A 17933-nucleotide genomic window follows, 5' to 3' on the forward strand; every position below is an offset into this window, starting at 1 on the left:
TTTCTCTAGTTGCGGCGAGCGGGGGCTACTCTTTGTTGTGGTGCGTGGGCTTCTCATTGCGGTGGCTTCTCTTGTTGCGGAGCCCGGGCTCTAGGCCTGCGGGCTTCAGTAGTTGTGGCTCGTGGGCTCAGTAGTTGTGGCTCGTGGGCTCTAGGGCGCAGGCTCACTAGTTGTGGCGCACGGGCTTAGTTGCTCTGCGGCCTGTGGGATCTTCCTGGACTAGGGCCTGAACCCGTGTCCCCTGCATTGGCAGGCAGATTCTCAACCACTGCGCCACCAGGGAAGCCCAAGCACACTTTGGATTCTCTTTAAAGCTTATGTTTTTTTCAAACTATGAATATTAAAACTGTTAAATTCTTGTTTCCTTAAAAAGAATATATACACCTGTATATATGTTTTAAAATGAATTAGTATTTATGTTTATAAATCTCATGTTTAATTATAAGCGTTATGCCAGTTTAAACATGGATATTTCACATTTTTCACAGGCGACAACACCTCCAAATCAAGGGCGGCCAGATTCTCCTGTCTACGCTAACCTGCAAGAACTGAAAATATCCCAGTCGGCTCTCCCCCCGATCCCTGGAAGCCCAGCAGTTCAGATTAATGGAGAATGGGAAACTCATAAAGATAGTTCAGGGCGTTGTTATTACTATAACAGAGGAACACAGGAAAGAACTTGGAAACCCCCTCGTTGGACTCGAGATACAAACATAAGCAAAGGAGATTCCCAGAGTCCAGGAGATCAAGAGGTATGAGGAGTTAGGGGGTCAACCAGTGAGTTACCAAGCTTTTTCTCTTCTTGTTCCTCAAAGAAGTGAATAGGTTTGCTTCTAACCCTTGAAATCTCTAAGATACTAAATCTTTTTCCCACGTTTTATTATATTACTGCTTGTTGCTTCCTAATCTCTAACTAGTGGACAGCGGCTAGCCTTGTAGCATGCTTACTAGTTCCGGAATTAACTGGGTTAATGTTGCCTAGAGCCAGTAGTTTCCTTCATGCGCTAGAAGATACTAATTCAATCATTGTTATTGCCCAAGGAGTGACATCTTTTAGAAAAAGGAGAGAAGATATGTGATATGATTTAGCCAAACAAATAAAAACAAAGTTATTTAAATGACACTTTTCTTTATGGTTTGGTGGGGCTAGCAAGATACTTGTCAGTTTTTGTTAGAGATACAAGATCACTTTTTATTTCTATGTAGGGGAAATAAGTGTAATTCCTTTGCTGTGAACGGACCACCCTCGAAGTCTGACAGTTCACTCTGTATCGTTATTTTCTCTAACATGTGTCCATGCTGTCTCCCCACCTGCCTTGGTCTCACCCCCCTCCCACCTCTCAGAGGGTGGTGCGGTGAATTGGCCAGCGGGGTTTTGAGAAACACTTATCTCCGAGGCCTGGAGAGAGTGCTTGGGACTGTTCAGATGTGCGGGAGAAGCTTGGGTAGGGTGGATAGAGTGGAGCTGAATCCTGCTGTTTGGTAGACGGCGGCCCCCGCACCCGCACAGGACACCTGCTCTTAGAGAGAGCGGCTGGCTTGCACAGTAAGAACAGAACTCCAGTTAGGTAGGAGCTGGAGAAGTCAGGTAACACATCCTGTATCTAGCAGAATCTGAAAGCTTCTTATAGTTAATGACCCCTCGTCTTATCCCGTTTTTCAGTTGTATATTTATAGCTTTGCTTTGGTGGTAACTTGCACTTTTAGTGTTCAGGAATGAGGTGGAGGATAGTGAGAAATTGTTCATGTGTTACTATAATAGGAAAATGTTAGGAAAGTTATTTGAATTTGTGTGTCCAGAAAGATTTGAAAATAAGTTGTCCTGTGTATCAAAGTAAAATCTTATAATTTGGAAGAATTAGGGTAAGGGCTAAATTGTAGAATAATTTAAAGAAATTTGAAGTATACATGGGAACTTTAACAACCCTTCTTAGCTTTCTATTTCAGTGACTAGATGGGAATGATTAGTATGTCAGAGTCTGAGCTCACACCACTCACTCTCTGCAGGTATTGTGTAAAATAGGTATTTCCAGAGTGGCTGGAGCATATCTTCCAGTAACTTCTTGAGAAAGGTTGGGCATGGGAGGTAACATTGAGACTTTGTGTGTGAAGAAGTCTGTATTCTGCCCTCCTATTTAATCGATAGTTGGCCTGAGTGAAGAATTCTAGGTTGGAATTAAGTTTTTCTCACAGTTGCAAGGCATCTTGAACTTGACCTTACGGCGATCTCAGTCGGCTGCGTGTGGGGTGTCTCCAGGGTTGGAGCCATTCGGTCTTCCCTTTCAGACTGGCCCGTCTCTGCAGAAGTCTTCACGCCTGGACAGTAAGGGCCGCCTGGGTCTTGGTACCCGGCGTTTAGTTTGCACGTAGTTCCTTAGTCTCCCCGCTTTCTGTTTGATACCTGCGTCCCAGCCGTGCCTGTTGTCTTCCAACTCAGCATCCCTCTTGAGAGGGAGTAAAACCCTACACTTGGGCTGGAATGAGGGAGGGGTGCACACCTAGTGGCCAGGCATGAGGAAGGGGAGTCTGGCGATTTCAGTCCTCAGTTCAGTACCCGCGGTTCCAGGAGGACCTAGTACTGTCAGTTCCTGGGCCATTTGAAGATTTCGCTCCGCAGACCTGTTGGATTTCATCTTCCCTCCTGGGCGCCCACCCCCACCCCCCGACCAGTTTAGATTCTGCTTTCTTTGCGGATAATTTAGGTGTTTGTTCCTCTGCTTCTCAGCCTCCAGAGTTTTGTGGCTGTTGTGTCTCCTTGTGTTCTCCCTGTTCTTGACGGTTCGGGTCTTTCTAGGCTTGTTTCGATACTTTTATTTTAGTAGGGTTTGAGAGGGGGCAGGTGCTCGCCCTCTCATCCGAACTCAGAAGCTTGTCATTTCAGTGGTTGCCCTAGAACAGTGGTTCTCATGTGGGGCAGTGTTGTCTCTGGGGGGCACCTAGGCAACATCTGGGGATATTTTGGGTTGTCACAACTCAGCGAGGGCTACTGGCATCTCGTGGGTAGAGGCCAGAGAAGCTGTTGAGCATCCTGTGATTCACAAGACAGCTCCCACCGTGAGGAACAATCTGGCCCTAACTGTCCACGGTGCTGCTGATGAGAAACGCCGCCTTAGAAGTTGTAACTGGCATACTTATCCAAGTCTGCGGTTAATCAGCATCTTCTTGCTCCTTGAAACCGTACAAGAACTATACGTGCAGTGGTGCTATCGTTGTTTATTTTATTTCTATTTTTTAGCTCCCTTACTACTTGTTCTACATGGTGACTCTTAAAATTTATCCTCATACGTACCACTTTCTTTTTTCACATTTCTTAGGCAAATTAGGTTATCTTGGATAACTTTATACTGTCTTAAGTACCTACTTTTAAATTTCCTTAGTGAGCCTCTGTTAGTGATAGAATCTTAGTTTTCATTTGCATGCAAATTTATTTTTCATCCTTATTTTTCAAGAATATCTTTGCCTGGTACACAGTTCTAAGCTGATTGCTTTTTATTTTTCCCTTGTTCGTTGAAGACTTTATTCTCATGTTTTCTGGCTTCCATTGTTGATGTGGAAGATTCAACTTGTAGGTCTCTTCTTGTGGGTGGCTTTGAGGATCTCGTGTCTGTAATTTCACTATGATGTGATTAGGTGAAGTTATCTTTTTTATTTCCTTCCGGGGCTTTGTTGGGAATCCCAAATTTGAGGCGTTCCATCTTTGATTAGTTCTGGAAAAACTCTTAGGCATTGTCTATATACAGCTCCTGTCCCATTTTCTCTTTCCTCTTGTTTTGGGACTTTGATTAGATGAACGATTAATTTGCTTACTCCGTTTATCATGTCTCTTGATTTCCCTTATACTTTAACATTTTATTGCTGTGTCTCTCTCTGCTTGTTCCCAGTCATTTCCAAGTCAAGCTCCTGTTTACTGTTTTTCTCTTCATCATGTATGTTTGTTTGATATTAAAGCAACCCTTGAATTTAAAAAATGTGTTATTTTTAATTTGTTTGGGGGAGCTTCCCCATCTTATTATTTTGAGAAGTTTGAAACATACAAAAAAAGTAGAAAGAATAGTATAGTGAGCTGTTAGGTACCCTTCATCTGGATTTACAAGTTGTTAACACTTTACCACATTTGCCTTATTACTTTCTCCCTCCTTTTACCCTTCTAACTCTGCAGTAATTTTTTTTTTCTGAATCATTTGGACCAGACAACATAATATTTTATTCTCTAAGTATAGGGACTTTTTCCAGCAAAATCTTTTTTTTTGTGTGTGAAAAATACATTATCACACCCAAGAAATTTAATATTAATATATTATTTAATACAAAGGTAATGTTCGTGTTTCCCACTTGTCAACTCATATCCTTTATAGTTTTTTTCCTGCAGTGAAGGATCATATATTGCATTCATTTGTCATATCTTTCTTAAGTCTTATTTTCTACTTTATTTTTGATAATTTCAGTATATAGTCTTTAAGAGTCTGAATATGCTGTTTTTCTACTGACTCTCACTCATGGTGTTTGTTTTACATCGTGTGTGTGTGTGTGTTTTAATGTGAGATTATAGTTGTTGGAAATTCATATATAGCAAGTTTAATGCTAGGGTTGAAAGTTTGTTCCTTCAGAGAGGATTTGCTTTTGTTTCTGCCAGGTGCCTGAGGAAACTAGTATGCTGTGAACATTTGAAACTAAATTTTCAGTTTGCGTTTTCACAGGTCACCTAGGTAGTAGTAATTTTGGATTGCATGAAGAGTGGCTTGTTGCGTTCTCCCCCAGTTTCCCCTGATTAGTCCTGTGATTTTCCTAGCATGGAATAAAGGGCCAAGATTTGTTTCTGGTTCACCCCATAAACTGCAGGTATAATTCTTTGGGGTCCCCTTTCTTTACTGTGGGACTCACTGCCTTAGGTTGTTCCGAGTCCTGTTCCCCAGCATTTCTGCATGGCCTTGAAAACTAATGTTCTAGTTCAGGATTTGGCAAATGCCTTCAAGGAGGAAGCTGCTTTTTTATTCTACTTACCTTTCTGGATTCTTCTTCTTCTTCTTTTTTTAAAATAAACTTATTTATTTATTTATTTATTTGTCTACGTTGGGTCTTCTTTGCCGCACGCGGGCTTTCTCTACTTGCGGGGAGCAGGGGCTACTCTTCGTTGCGGTGCACGGGCTTCTCATTGCAGTGGCTTCTCTTGTTGTGGAGCATGGGCTCTAGGCACGCGGGCTTCAGTAGTTGTGGCTCGTGGGCTCTAGAGCACAGGCTCAGTAGTTGTGGCGCATGGGCTCAGTTGTTCCACGGCATGTGGGATCTTCCCGGACCAGGGATCGAACCCGTGTCCCCTGCATTGGCAGGCGGATTCTTAACCACTGCACCACCAGGGAAACCTTCCTTCTTTTTTTTTTGATGGTTGAATAATATTTTCCTGTACAGATTGCCTTCTTTTATTCTGTTTCTAAAAGATTTTATTGTACCTCTCCTATATGAGCTTACATTTTAAGTAGTCTCAATTAAATTAAAATAAATCCTGATTTTTGAGTTAGGTTTTTCATTTTTTAAAAACATTACTGTTACAAAACATATATAGCTCACTCTACACAAGGCTTCTGTTAAGTTGTCTATGTCAGTTTTTGTGAACATATTACTAACGTTAGGATGTTTACGTATGTTACCTCTACAGCATTGAGAATCTACACATCTTAGTGTTTCAGACCAAATTATGGTAGAAAATCCAGTCTGATTGAGTAGATTTAATTGTAGAAGCTATTTTACCTGAACGTGACCCTGGAAGGGTCATTTGCACATTAGAGTTAGCCTAGCAAATATTACATACTGAATTTTTAAATCTTTCTGTATTGTGTTTGTATTTTCTCAATATTATTTTTTCTTCTTTCAAAGTGTAGTTTTGAATAGTTTTAAGAAGCATTTGGTTGAGTGAGTTAAGAAAACTTGACAGTAAATTAGAACATAAAATAGAGTGTTACAAAGCTAGTGTCTTTTCTCCCCCCATCTCCATCCCACACGCTTTAAAAAAATAGTTCAAGATATATTTATTGAGCACTTTTTGCGGGGCATTTGCCTAGGAACTTGCAATAAATAGGTGAGAAGTTTCAAGAATCTCAGTCTAATGAAGTGCCCTCACCTCCTGCTTTGCTTACACATAGATGTGTGTACACACACACACACGCACCCCTGTCATTTTTTAACCTGATTTCAGTTCAAAAGCAGCATTAAATAGAAGGCAGCATTTTATCTCTCAGTCTGAAAGCATTGTCCTCAATTTCATTATAGTAAATTTTTCTAGGCTTGCATTAATGCGATAAAATAACTTACTAATTTCACCTTACCACTTACAGTGTACCATTAAAAAGACTAAACAATTTGTTTTGAAAACTAAATATTTAAATATATTCAAGATATATTAGTATGTATAGCCAAATAAAGTCAATTGCTTAGATTTTCAACTGCTGCATATATATATATATATATATATATATATATATATATATATATATATATATATATATATATATATGTTCAAAGAAGAAAAATCCTTATGTTTCTGACTATTGATAGCTTCTTTCATCAGAAGAAAACTACCACAGCATGTGTTACAGCCAGTCAGATAGTCAGTATGGTTCTCCTCCAAGGGGTTGGTCAGAAGAGTTGGATGAACGTGGGCACACCTTGTATACCAGTGACTGTACTAATGAAAAGGTACTTTCTTTTTCTCTCATCTAGTTTTCTTGTCAGATTCCTCTCATAAAATCATTGTGTACTGAAGCTTTAGTAGTATTTTTAAAACTCATGAAAATATTTTCTTGTAATTCTGTAATCATGTCAACTGACAATATGAAAACTCAGTGTAACTACTTATTCATGGTTTTAAACTACTTCCAGTTTACAGTAATGTTTGTGGTGTCAACCTGTTTAAGACAGACCCTTTGAAGAGTAGACCCGTTGAGTGTCAGTCTGCTTACACTTCTTCAGTAAACATATTTCTTTGTGTTTTTCTTGGGGAATAGTGTTTTGGGAATAGTTTTCTCAACATGCTGTTATGGCATACCACCTCACTTCTTACACTCCTTTTTCTTTTGTAACCAAGTTACATAAAACAAAAACCATGAATCTAGTATTTTATGATTAATTAACTAGTTTGAGAATGCATGTTGAAATTTTATGTGTTTATCATCAGAGAAGGTAACGGGTTGTTGTGCTAGTTTAAAGAATAAGACCCTTGGGAATAAATGGAGATATGCTTTTTTTTTTTTTAATTAATTAATTATTTTTGGCTACATTGGGTCTTCCTTGCTGTGCGGGCTTTCTCTAGTTGCGGTGAGCGCGGACTACTCTGTGTTGCGGTGCGCAGGCTTCTCATTGTGGTGGCTTCTCTTGTTGCGGACCCCAGGCTCTAGGCGTGTGGGCTTCAGTAGTTGTGACACATGGGCTCAGTAGTTGTGGCACATGGGCTCTAGAGCGCAGGCTCAGTAGTTGTGGTGCACGGGCTTAGTTGCTCTGCGGCATGAGGGATCTTCCTGGACCAGGGCTTGAACCCGTGTACCCTGCATTGGCAGGCGGACTCCTAACCACTGCACCACCAGGGAAGTCCCTAGTTTACTTACTTTTAACAAACTTAAAATGCAAGTCTATTAGTATAGGTTTGTTATATTTCTTTTGCAGTGGTCTTGAGCAAGTAGAATAAAATTCATAAGAATGTCATCTAATATCTCTGGTTGTATAGGCTTAAACTCTATTTTATGTACATTTAAAACATAACACCTGTTTTGTCTTTATAGTGGCTCAAGCATGTTGATGATCAAGGTAGACAATATTACTACAGTGCAGATGGATCTCGGTCAGAATGGGAGTTGCCAAAGGTAATAAACATTAACACTGGATTTCTGTTTAGAAATAGTAGATGAAATAATATCTGAAAATGGTTACAGCAGATTCACTTTTAAATTTTTATTCAACGTCTAAAAAGCAGCAAGACTAGTTTTTTCAGAATTCATCGAGAATCCTTTGGCTAAATTTTTCTAAGATGTGCATTATCTTATAGCTATATAATACTGATAATCCCTATTTAAAGATTCTTTTGGTTTAACTTGAAATCAGTTTTTCATTGTTCCTGGATACAGTGTCCCCTTCAGTGCCAATAATGCCAATAGTTCCCTTGAATATATTGCGTTTTCTACATGAAGTTGGTCTTATATTTATTTTTTTAAAGAAAGAAAAGCAACTCAGTATTCAAGTTTATTCTTGTATGTAGATGTGTGTTGTAATTGAGTCAGTCATCAGCAGCTTGTGGCAATGAGATCTAGGGTCTCACTGGCTCTCTCTAGCTAAGTGCACCAGGGCTGAGTTTATCTAAAGCAGTAGGTTTCATAGTGGTCATATACTTATCACTACTAGTATTCAGATAATTTTAAGGGAAATCTGAGCAAACATTTAAAGTTTAATTGGTACATTATTTTAATGTTTTAGAAGACAAGTGTAAGTAGACATATCTGTAGTGTCAATTACCAGATAGACTTTAGTTTTCTTTGTCCTGGAGTAAGTCAGTTTAAAGAAAAATATTATTTGTATAAAGATACATGGATATAGAAAAAAAATCATTGAAATATAAAGTGCAGTGGATAGTGTAAACTATAGACAGAGGGACAGGAAGGTAACGAATATTAAAGCATGGTTAGGAGAAATGGAAGATGGGTGGAAAGTTTCCTATATTCATATATCAGGAATTCTAGAAGAAGAAAATGGAGGACATGGTAGAGAAATAGTATTGGAAAGTATAATTTCTGGGAATTTTCTAAAACTAAAGGAAGGCATGCATTTTTAACTGGAAGATACGCCCTCAATACGGACCAGAAAAGAGAAAAATAAATACACGTGTTGACAGATTTTACTGGATCTGTGGAAGTTCAGTAGAGGAGACAATCTTAAAAGCCATCAAAGGGTAGACAGCCAGATTACCTGTGGTGTCAGATTGCAGCATTGGACCCATTCCTTACCCACTCCTGTATCTGTGCTGTCTGCTGTGTACCTTTGTAGTGGCCTCCCGCTGTGGATGGGGCGTATTGCCCTGCTGTTACCGTGACTGAATCCAGTCTAGTCATGTGACTTGCTTTCACTGGTGGGACATGAGCAAATGTGTCACAAACATGGTATTGAAATGGGCTTGTGCGCCAGGGCTCCGCTTCTGCCACTGCCATGAGAGGAATGCACCAGGCTAGCCTCCTGGACCCAGAAGGAGTAAATACATTTTAAGAAAATCAACAAAGCCTCAGAGATCTGTGGGAAAATACAGAAGATCTAACATTCATTTCATCAGAAATCAAGAAAAAGTGGAGAAAGAGTGTGAGGCTGAAAAATATATGCAGAAACAATGTTTGAAAACACCCAAATGTGGCAAAAGACAAATCAACAGATTCAAGAAGCTGAATAAATACTAAACAGGATAAACTCAAATCCACATCCAGATGCATTGTAATCAAATTTCTGAAAATTAAAGACTTCCCTTTTTCCTCCTCCAAAAAAAAATCTTGAAAGCAGCTCAATGAAACAACACAGTACCTGTAGGGTAATAATGATTTGAATGGCAGTGGATGTCTTATCAGAAACCATGAAGCCAGAAGGAAGTGGTGTAACATTTTACAAATGCTTAAAAAAAAACCTGTCAAGCCATAATTGTACGTCCAGCAAAAATATCCTTCAGGAATGAAGGTGAAATGAAGACATTTTCAGATGAAAGTAAACTAAGAGATATATTACTAGCAGTCTTGTTCTCAAAGAATTGCTATAGGAAGTCCTTAAAACAGAAGAGAAATGATAAATGAAGATAACTTGGAACATTAAGAATGAAGAAAGTACAATGGGAAGGGTGACTATCTGAGGAGAGTTTTGTCCTGAGTTTTAAAAATTATGTTTGACCTTTAAAACAAAAATTATAACATTTCTGAAGAAGTATTCATTGTAGGCGGAGATGATATTTAAAACAACTATATCATAAAGAGGGGAGAGTAGTGTGATGTAATTGTTGGTAAGGTTTCCACATTTCACTTGAAATAGTAAAATGCTGATACTGGTAGACTGTGAGAAATTAAGTATGTACATTGTAATCCCTAGAGCAAGCACTAAAAAACTGTAACAAGAGATAGACTTAAGAAACTATAGGTAAATTAAACTGTAATACTAAAAACTCCTCAGGGTAGTCCACAGGAAGGCAGGAAAGGAGAAACAGGAATGATAAACAGAACAGAAAACAAATAAAATAGACTTAAATCCTAACATATAAATAATTACATTAAATGTAAATGGTTTAAACACAGCTGTTAAAAGATTCTCAGAAATGACAAAAAACCATGACCCAACTATATGTTTCTACAAAAAGATCACTTCACATGTAATGATATATTACATCATGCTAAAGGTTATTTATCATATAATCAACAGTAAATCTCATACTTCATCGTGCGATTACAGAAGCTTTGCCAATAGAGTTAGGACCTAGACTATAACTTTCCCATCAGTGTTTCTATTCAACAATAAAATAAGAAAAAAAAATGAATTGAAAGATTCAGTTGTTCTTTTGATTACTAGAAAATCAGGAGATTCGGCAAACTGAAGAGTGATGATATTAAAATCAACCTAAAAACTACCCATGTCTCTAATAAAAGGTCAATTTGAAAATGTGATAGGAATAAAGATCTTTTTTACATTAGAAGCAGCAGCAACACTAGGAAGAGTCATAACTAAGAATACGCCTGTAGAAGGTTTGTAAGATCTTAATGAAGAAAATTTCAGAGCAGAATTGAGGGACATAAAAGTTGACCTGAAATGGTGCAATACACCATTATGACCTTGGGTTGGGACACTTAATTTTATAAATGTCCCCATTGATCTGTAAATTCACTGTATTTCCATTTCCTGTTGCCGTCCCTACCTTTTTTTTTTTTTTTTTTTTGAACTGATGCTAAATTTTATTTGCAAACAAAGGTCTATGAAGAACCAAAATATTCCTGAGTAGGGAGAAGCTGGGGGCAGGGATGGGGTTCCTGCTGTAGTGATTAAGTTGTGGGCACATGTGTAGAGAAATAGACAAGCAGAACAGAATAGGAATCTCAGATGTGGCATCACAAATCAACAGATAAAGCATGAGCTGTGCAATAAATGTTGCGAAGATTATTGGTTATTCACATGAAGAAATGAAATAAACATAGATCTTGACTTCATACCTAGTAATTAATTCCAGGTAGATGACAGTTGTCAACATAATAAGCAAAACTTTAATGGCTAAAGAATGATATGTCAAAGAATATCTTTGACTTCAGAATGGGAAGGATTTCTTAAACAAGACTGTATAAGGAAAAATTATAAAGGGAAAGATGGACAGATATAACTACATAAAATTCAACAGAACACCTTTTGATACAAAAGATACCATACACAAAAGGCAAGAGATGAGCTTCAGACTCGGAAAAGCTACATTCAACTCACATAGCTTACGAAGCCTTAGAAGCCTAAATATATAAAGAGCCTCCTGGTTCTTTCTGTACACACTAGTGAAAGAGAGAACCCAGTCAAAAATAGGCAAAATATATGACTAAGCAATACAGAGAAGAGGAGATTCATGAAATAAGTATTTGAAAAGATGTTCAAATTTATAAGTAATCAGAGAATGAAAAAGAGGTAACATTTCACTCTTCTAATAGAATTTTAAAAATTTGTGCACATGTACATACATTTATTTTATATACACAAATGCATATAAGTTCAACAGTACCAAGTAGGGCAGTCTAAAGTATTATGTTCTGCTGGTAGAAGTGTAATTAGTACCACCACCTCGGACATGTCCATTTATAACAGAATGGTTAAATTGTGGTATCTGCATATAATGTAGTGTTACATAGAAGTGAAACACAAATGAGTTAGAGCTGCATACTCACCAATATGGACGCAGTTTTTTTTGTTTTTTTGTTTTAATAAAAACGTATTGAGTGAAAACGCAAGTCAAAGATTGATGCATGTGATATGATTCCATTTATATAAAATCTAAAAGCTTACAGGTACTGTGTATTTATAGATACATACATATGTACTAAAGTGTAAAGCGTGTGAGAATGGTGAGCACGGAACTATATGGTACTGTCGGGGAGGGAGGGAGAGGAATGGAACCTGGAAGATGTCTTCAGAGGACTCTAATATTTTTTTTCTTTAAAAAAAAAAAGGCACCTGTTTTATGTTAGATGTGCTGAAGCTTGTGGTGGGTTTTTATTATAGTCGCTGTTCTTTTGTATGTTTGAAATAATTCAAATAAAATCGCAATTAAAATTCTTAAAAGAGAAAAGGTGTTCTAAAAAGATTTCTAAAATGTTGTTTTAGCCATCTTGTTTAACTAGACGTGTGTGTGCGTGCGTGTGTGTGTGTGTATTTTAGCTGTGGTGTCATCTTATTTTTCTTTTCTCTGATTATGTGACACTTTATTTTTGTCTTCTGTCTACACGAGATTTTAAATGACATTTTATTGGTGCTTTATTTGCTTTTATAAACATACTGTTGCCTAATAAAATTACCAGCACCTTTTAAATTGTGAATATTACCCCGTTTAATTTTACATTATTTTTCTTGCCCCTTGGAAAGGATTTCTAAACAACTGTAGTTATAAAGCTCAACAGCTAGGGTAGGTATCCATTAAAGTTCATACACAAGCTTACACGCAACTACACGTTTTAATTATTGCTAACGATGATTGTCCGGAAGGAGCTCTGCTTAATAACTCGGTCTCTTTTCACTTAGCGATTTACGGTGCAGAATATTTTGGGGGGAAGCCTTTGAGCTTTGCCTTTGTTCATTCTAGAAATGATCCCTTTGTGAACTTCTGTGACAGATTTTAAGATGGCAGTTTGTTAAGCAACAATGAACGAAAAACATATACCCATATGTGATTGCCTGGCTTTGGCAAATTTTTAATGTAAAAAACAAAGTAACAGCTTTGGAAACAGTTTGGGGGACCTGTCTGGACTCATTTTGGAAAGTGAAAAAGTGGCATATTATGGAGAAAGATGTTGGAAGATTTTAAAATATTAAAAACAATATAAATAATAATATATTACTGAGATTTAGTAGTATAACTAACATATAATAAAACATAATTTCACTGAAATTACGAGTCATTAAAATTTAAGATTTACTGGGCTTTTTAGAGAAGTAGATATTAGGTATCCTTTGGTTTCAGGAGAAGAATGTATCCCTTAAAAAGTAGATGAATTTTCTTTTGTCATTTTATTATAATTTATTATTTATAATTTATTAAAACTGCCTGCATAAAACAGCATAACTCTTAAACCTCACATTTCTCAAATGTTTATGCCTGGTGGTCTACTTGACATTTCAGACACTCACAAGACCTAATACCTTATTGATAATGTGTTCTTAATTTTATATTTCATTTTCAGTTGGTAGTTATTACTTATCCTTTGTACACAACTGATATGTTCAGGATTGGTGTTTGGAACTAGTACCATCTCCACCTTTTGACTTGGTTATGTTTTACCACTTCAGAGAAACAGATAATAGTGTGTTTGGCCTATATATGGAAAGTAAAAGTAAAAACAAGAACTCCTTTAAATGCGAGAATACTGTTGTATATGAAAGCATCATTAAAAAAACCTGAACCACAAATTGAATTCATGTGGATTTTCGAAGTAGAAGGAACCTTAAAGAATTAATTTGTCCAATGACCTCATTTTATAAATTATAACTACTACTATTTATTGAGAACCTATCAGGGCTACATCTGGCACTTTTTATACTGTTTAATCCTTAGAATTCTATTTCTATTATATCTGTTTTATAGTTGATGAAACTTAGCCTTGTGGAGATTAAGTGTTTTGCCAAAGATAACATTAACTTGGTCTCTCCAGTACCCAAATCTCTGATCTTCTTGATTGTGTCACAGTGCTGGTCAAAGATGAGAAAACTCAGGTTAGTGTCACATGGTGGATTTTGCCTAACACCATGTGTCACTTGGAGCCAGCATGTTTAGATTCCACTTTTGTTTCTGTTATTTATGAGGTATAATTTGTTTTCTTTAGTATAATGCCTCATCTCAGCAGCAAAGAGAAATTATTAAAAGTAGGAGTCTGGACAGGCGGCTGCAAGAACCAATAGTGTTAACAAAGTGGAGACATAGCGCCATTGTGCTGGACACCAATGACAAGGTAGGACCTTCTGAGAAAATCTGCTGCGGACTTTGCCAAGTTCTTTATTCTGTATTTTCTCCTCGGCTGAATCTCATACCTTGGTGATGACTGTTTTATTGTATGTCATATCAGTTTGTCCCCAAGTGGGGTTTGGTTTTGAAGTTTTTTGATTTTTGCACAATGGACTGACTTACATGTGGCATAACGATGTGTTTCGTGATACATTTGGGCCTAGTAGGTGACAGGTGTTTTTTCATCATCTCTTTTTAAAGTCACATATCCATTATTGTTTGTCTTCAATCTCTAGGAGGTTTAATGGTAAAGACGTTTAACTAACTTTCCCATCCCAGGGAAGATTGGAACCCTGCTCCTCCTGTTTCCCTAAGTGCTCTTTGCACAAGTGCTTCTGAGAAGTCATGTTCTCTGTTTCAAATAGGGAATGCATTTTGATGCAAACATGAGATTGGAAAAGCCATGAAGTTTTGAATTTCCTTGTGAGTTACATCTTTACATTGTGGCTTCATTTTGGGGATAGAATAGGAAATTAGTACGAATTTGTAGAACAGCAGACATACTAATGTTAAAATCTGAGGGCAGTGGCAACACCCTAAAGCTAAAATATTTGTTGCTGGGGACTCTCTGTTATTTTACCACCAGGCTGCTCCTTTGACATAATTAATAGGTTTCCTGCATTTTTAGGTAGTTAGTGAAAACAGGATGAACTCTCCTGAGGCATATTTCTCTGTGTTTGTATACTTTCAGTCTTAAATTCCTTTCTAAATTGTCTCAGTCAGTCAGACAAGTACTTTGAATTTCTACTTGTAAGGATGTTGTGTGGTTGAATGTAGGGGGCATATTAAAGGAATGAGATTTTGGAGTCTGTCTATTGAAGAATGCTTGAAAATATTGGGCTGGCCAAAAAGTTCATTCGGGTTTTCATAAGCTCTTGTGGGAAAACCTGAACAAACTTTTTGGCCAACCCAATATACTAGCATTGAGGTTAACCTGTGTGGGTAAGAGTCCTAGCGATTTTAATAGAAAAATTCATTTAACTCCAGGAACCAGATTACAGTTCAGTGTATACAGAAAGCTCCTACTGTATGTAATGAAAGCTCTAGTGCAAAAGCCGTTGTTGAGCCAACTCTACTGCCTCTTCGTACTAGAACAAAAAGGATGGTTATTTTAGTGATGTAGACTTAAAATTCGTTACTCCCTTACAGTCTTTCTTGAGATTCATTTTCAGTCTATTATTAGAATAACCTGCATGAAGTTCTTATTATATATCCTTTTTCATCTAATTGTTTCAGCCTGTGATAACATGATTTTCTTGAGACCAGAGCTCTTCTTATTTTTGGTAGACATGTCTTCCCCCGCCACCTTTATAAATGGAGTCATAGATAGCTACTTCACCAAGTAAACTCTTCTATTTATCATCACACAGTATACACGTTTTTAAGATTTGAGATTGTAAAAGAGAGACTATACCAGAACAAACTAGCTGACTCATATATGATAAGGGGTGAAATGCGTATAACTTGGAAGGTAATCAGAGAAACCTCATACTATGTAGCGAATGTCGTTATGATGATATGGGTTCTAATTCAGTTGCCAGACAACCTTGGTGGAGCTAGGTGTGTGTGCGTGTGTGTGCGTGTGTGTATGGATACATCTGTTTGTTTCTGCCTATATATGATTTTTACTAAAACCTGCTGCTTGTAGACATTTAAGATGTATTTATATATGCATGTACATTTATAAGTATACATAAACAAATGTGTAAATGTAAAAGTGTTTGTTTATAATAATTATAATTGTTGTGTTTACATTATTACTCCATTTGCTATGGTTTTCATTTCTGTAGGACTGATGCCATGAAAAATAAGTTATAATTACCATTCATTTTATTCAGTTACTTATTTTCTAGTTTATGGGTCATCAAATCTTTCCTCTTTTTCTCAGAGTGTTTTCATATTAGACACCTTTAGAAGTCAAGAAATTGAAAAGTAAAACATCTGAAGCTGTTAGAAAAAATACTTAAATGAGGCTAAACTGATATTTGGACATTAAATGTAGTTAATTTTTATAAAGATATATCTGATAACGATTTTAATGTTTTCTCCATTTATAGTGTAGGTCTTGGATTTTAAGGTTGTTACTTTCAAGGATTTTCCCTGTACAGTTTCACTGCTACCTGGTTTCTGTATTTACGGATTGTACAGGATATAAACCTGAAGACTTTTTTCCTAAGTGAATGGATTTTATTAATGGTTTTTTGTACTGTGATTTAATACAAATTCCCAGGCTTATCAGCAGTACGTTATCCAGTTCCATAAGTATAGTAAAGTAGATGATACAGATGTGAAGATGAATGTCCAAGTAAATTATTTGGTTTTATAGGAAAAATAATAATAGACATTGGCATATGATTTTCCTAATTCTCTTTTCCTGAAATTATTCAAAGCTTCTAGGAGAACAGAGAAAAATAGAGCTTGGCTGTTGGTACCAAAAAATGTTTTTTTCAGTCTTATCCTCCATGAATAGTTTTACAAATATCTGAGGTAGAAATCACATACCATGTTTTAATATTGACAAAGCAGAATTGCTTTAAAAATGCACATTATTGGTTTGTTCTTATTATATATTCTTGTAGGCTTAGACATTAAAATATTTCTTTTTTTTTCCTGGTGAGTTATTAATCTGTAAATCTAAGGTTTCTTCTTTGCATTTTAAACAATCTTGCTTATTTCTAATAATTGGAAAGTTCGCTATAAATTACATTAAATATTAATAGCAATTTAATTTAATTTCTTAATACAAGTTCTCATTCTGGCAGTTGCCAAGTAGTTCCTGTGACTATTCCTTGCCTAATCCTACCAGGATTCATACCAAGAGCACGTTAGTATGGTGACTGTTACATTTTTATCCGTAAGTGTTCAGATTTTACTTATTTTAAATATGGTTAATTTAAGCTCATGCAACATCATGATTTTAAGGCAACATGCATCATTTCTTTTGAGTAATTACGTATGCGGTATTTAAATTTACTGTAATTGGTATAAAATATGCCATATTTCATAAACTTTATGACATCTGTAGTTTTCACATCTGTACCATATTAGTTTCATAGCTGAATATAGAAGGGAAATAACTAGGAAAAAATTTTTCTTAGCCTCCGTTATTAAGCTTTCCCACTGTGAGTAGAGGGAGAAATATAATTATATGAAATAGAGTAACATTTTTCATTACTTATTTCTTGTAGGAATCTCCAACTGCCTCAAAACCCTGCTATCCTGAAAATGAGTCTTCTCCCTCTTCACCAAAGAACCAAGATACAGTTAGTATGATAGCAGCATATAGATAATATAGTCCAATTATTTCAATCAATTTCAGTAAATTAATTTTCTCTAAGTGTAATGTTTAAAAATATCTCTTGGGCTTCTATTAAATTTCATTGGTCTTTCAAAAAATAATCAGATAATAGGTTTAAATTAAAAGTCAGATATTATTGATTTAAAAATTCCCCCTTTTATGCAAAATATGGTATCTTCGTGATCAACTTGTATACCATATTTGTAAGCAGTGAATTTATGTTTGGCTTTTAAACATAAATATAAAAATCCCTGGAGAATACTGTCAAATTACACTTTACCCTTCCTTCCTCAGGCCAGCAGTCCAAAGGTAAGAATCATTTCCCTCCTTCTTAACGAGCTTAGATGCCTTTTTTTCCCTGCTCGGCTGTCAAGTGCATTGCCCAGCCTA

The 17933-nt window shown here is 36.6% G+C and overlaps 1 protein-coding gene across 7 annotated transcripts in view; it reads left to right on the plus strand.

The window, feature by feature from the left end:
- The window catches only part of ARHGAP12 (Rho GTPase activating protein 12), a 113087-nt gene that overhangs the window by 62558 nt on the left and 32596 nt on the right, over nt 1–17933 (plus strand). Inside the window, exons 4-8 of one of the 7 annotated variants that reach the window (XM_068562174.1) lie at nt 489–752; nt 6550–6690; nt 7770–7850; nt 14067–14192; nt 17434–17508. In XM_068562174.1, the coding sequence (XP_068418275.1) occupies nt 489–752; nt 6550–6690; nt 7770–7850; nt 14067–14192; nt 17434–17508 (687 nt within the window). The remainder of the gene's footprint in view (nt 1–488; nt 753–6549; nt 6691–7769; nt 7851–14066; nt 14193–17433; nt 17509–17933) is intronic. The other 6 variants (XM_068562175.1, XM_068562176.1, XM_068562184.1 and 3 more) reach the window with 6 other exon arrangements.

This window comes from Eschrichtius robustus, chromosome 1 (genome assembly GCF_028021215.1).
Source record: "Eschrichtius robustus isolate mEscRob2 chromosome 1, mEscRob2.pri, whole genome shotgun sequence".
Lineage (NCBI taxonomy): Eukaryota > Metazoa > Chordata > Mammalia > Artiodactyla > Eschrichtiidae > Eschrichtius > Eschrichtius robustus.